At 33.5% G+C, this 2,651-nt stretch overlaps 1 protein-coding gene across 1 annotated transcript; it reads left to right on the top strand.

Annotated features, from left to right (window-relative positions):
- Nucleotides 1-4: 4 nt before the first annotated feature.
- Nucleotides 5-754, top strand: LOC119643947 (the record flags this gene model as incomplete). Its single annotated transcript, XM_038043456.1, has 2 exons — nt 5-97; nt 156-754. Coding segments are annotated over 2 exons (627 nt in total), but the record flags the coding sequence as incomplete, so codon positions are not given.
- Nucleotides 755-2,651: the final 1,897 nt, after the last annotated feature.

Here is a 2,651-nt window from a genome sequence, read left to right as displayed (position 1 = left end):
ACGAAATTCCATAAATTACGCATGCGCGCCGCCGAAAAAGAGATTGAGAGTTAAGGATAGCAGTACCTGCTCAATAGAATCATACCCAGACATTAAAGTAAGCTTACTTGGCAAGACCGCATAAATTTCTTCTTAATTCTTTTATTTCCATACAGCCTTTGGATGTATTACCTCAGAGTGACTATGATGGTATTTTTCTGCAGGGTTTATTACCCGAAATGAAAGCAATGGATTTTAAGCAGAAAATTCTATTTAAAAGACGTATTTATGAAGTACTAGGTGAAATTTTTGATACTTCCACCTCAAGCAACACCATCTCAGCTACTTCTCCTGCACATGCTTCAAATAGAAATCAAAATCTTACCTCAACAACTGCATTTTCTCCAAGTGCTTTAACTGTTGTACATGCTTCCGATTTAAATATGTTACGACGTTTGCGTAATCTTCTTCAAGATTCGAATGAGGTACCGTCTTCTACGCCGGCTCGTCAGGATGGGATCTCATCGACAGTGCATGCTGTTCCGGCGATGCCTTCTAATATTCTTCATATACCTGCAACGAAAATCGGTGCCACTACAAGATCCTCAGCCAATCTCATGCGTGTGCGTCTGAACAATAATAATACAATATCGTCTAATCAAACTGTAAAGCAAGAACCTTATCCTAATGAAGATCAGAGTAGCGATTGACTTTTTTTTTTTAAAGTTAAATCGAACTTAAATTATCGTTAGTAATATTTTTTTCGTAGCGTGTTAATGTAAATATTCTCTGAGGTTTTTCTTTCTTTTTTCTTTTTTAAAAAGTCATTAATTTAAACAAAATCTAATAAAAGTGTAATTAAGTTTTTCATAGTAAATAATTAATAGCAAATTCTTTTTAAAAAAATTCTCTCTGTACGAAATGAAAAAAAACTATCACGAATTAAGCTATTATTCCAGAATTAAGATAAACTTTAGGAAAATTTGTACTATAGCTTGCTAGTGCCCAGTTTGCGACTCTTGGTGTATATCGAGACGGTTCAAATTTCCCGTTTTCTAGAGGACGAAGAACTTAAAAAAATTTAAAAACAAAATTTGCGCATTTTTTAAGGCATTGTATAGCTCGGAGGCTCACAAATGAAACGCAACTCTCATTCGTACGCCAGTGTTCAATTTATACCCGAGCAATTCCGGTCCAATTGCGCAAAGATGAAAAAAAAAACACAAGTTTGTTATGTCGCGAATTCACCATCATTTCGTGAAGATAGTATTATTTAACAGCTGGCAACCTTTATTTTTAACGAATGATATTTCACAGGCACGTGAACACCACATAGGCCACGAATGCCGAAAGCATGATGAGAGAAAAGGGATAGAAAAATATAAACATTCGTGCTAGATAAGAGTAAAATGTAATGTCAGCAACAGGTAAGTTAGCTGGGATCTCTTAAATTTAATTTTTTAAAAGAGAAAGGAATAATGCGTCTGTGGAATTTTAAACCAAATTAATTAAGATATATAACGCTATGTCAATAGGCATAAATATGCATGTGTGAACTAATTGTGATTATTCGAAATTTCAATATTGTTTTAAGCAAACTTCCTTCTTAAAGCTCTTTAATTGTTCGCTATGTGATACTGTATTGAGTGATCAGCTAGAGAACGAGTAACGCTAACAGAAATTCCACTTTCTGCGAAGGTAAGTTTCACATAATTTGAAATAGACAGCTAACACAAAGGAAAGTAAAGTACATAAATTATGTATATGGTACTGTGTTCACATTTCGACTAAATTTTAATGCGTTGCGACTCTAAGTACCTAGCAAATTGTTACAACTAAAATCGGGCCTTCAAAATTCGTAGCAATGACCATAAAGTATAGCTGCGAAAATTTGCTTATTTTAGAACATATTGTCGTAATTGTCAGCTGCTTAACAATTTTCTTAACCTACAATAACTGATATGTTGGTTAATATATGAATTATAGTTTAAAATTAAACTATGATACGCAGGAAGAACCACGTAGCTGTAGGCAAGTTGAGAGAAAACAACAATATGCATTCAGTGTTTATATAACAATACTTGGTGAAATCTTACAGTGAACATTTTAAACAAAGTCTAAGTTTAAGAAAATTCTTTATTGGTTTAATTAATTTCGAGGTCACATTTTACTATTGATTTGCTATTGCGGAGTAACTTCCCAGTTCATCTATTTATTTATTTAGAATAGAACTAACTAGTTTTCTGTCGAGATAATATCGTTAGACAGCTTTGATCAGGAGTTAACCTTTTCTGATGTGCGCAAAAAGGTAATACCAACGATATCACAACTTTTTTCAATAATCTTAAAGTTAAATGTATTGTGTTCGAGAAATACATTGTATAAAATATTAGTAATACGCAATTAAACACAAGTAAATCAAAAATATTTGGCGGTTAGTCTGTAATATAAGGCTTTTCACTTTATTAACGGACAAGACGGACAGATCAAGTAAGTGGTAACGATCGTTGCACATTTTACTCACTCGAACGGATCGATCAACTCATAATTGGGACGGCATTGTGGTAGCTGCAAAAGCACAAAACGTCTTGTGATCCTACTAGGGATGTGAATATCAAGAAGGTCTAATTAATAAAGTCGGCGAATAAACCTCATCATTTATTAGCTTATAG

This window comes from Glossina fuscipes, unplaced genomic scaffold (genome assembly GCF_014805625.2).
Source record: "Glossina fuscipes isolate IAEA_lab_2018 unplaced genomic scaffold, Yale_Gfus_2 73413, whole genome shotgun sequence".
In the NCBI taxonomy this organism is placed as follows: Eukaryota; Metazoa; Arthropoda; class Insecta; order Diptera; family Glossinidae; genus Glossina; species Glossina fuscipes.
This window is presented reverse-complemented; position numbering and strand designations above follow the sequence as displayed.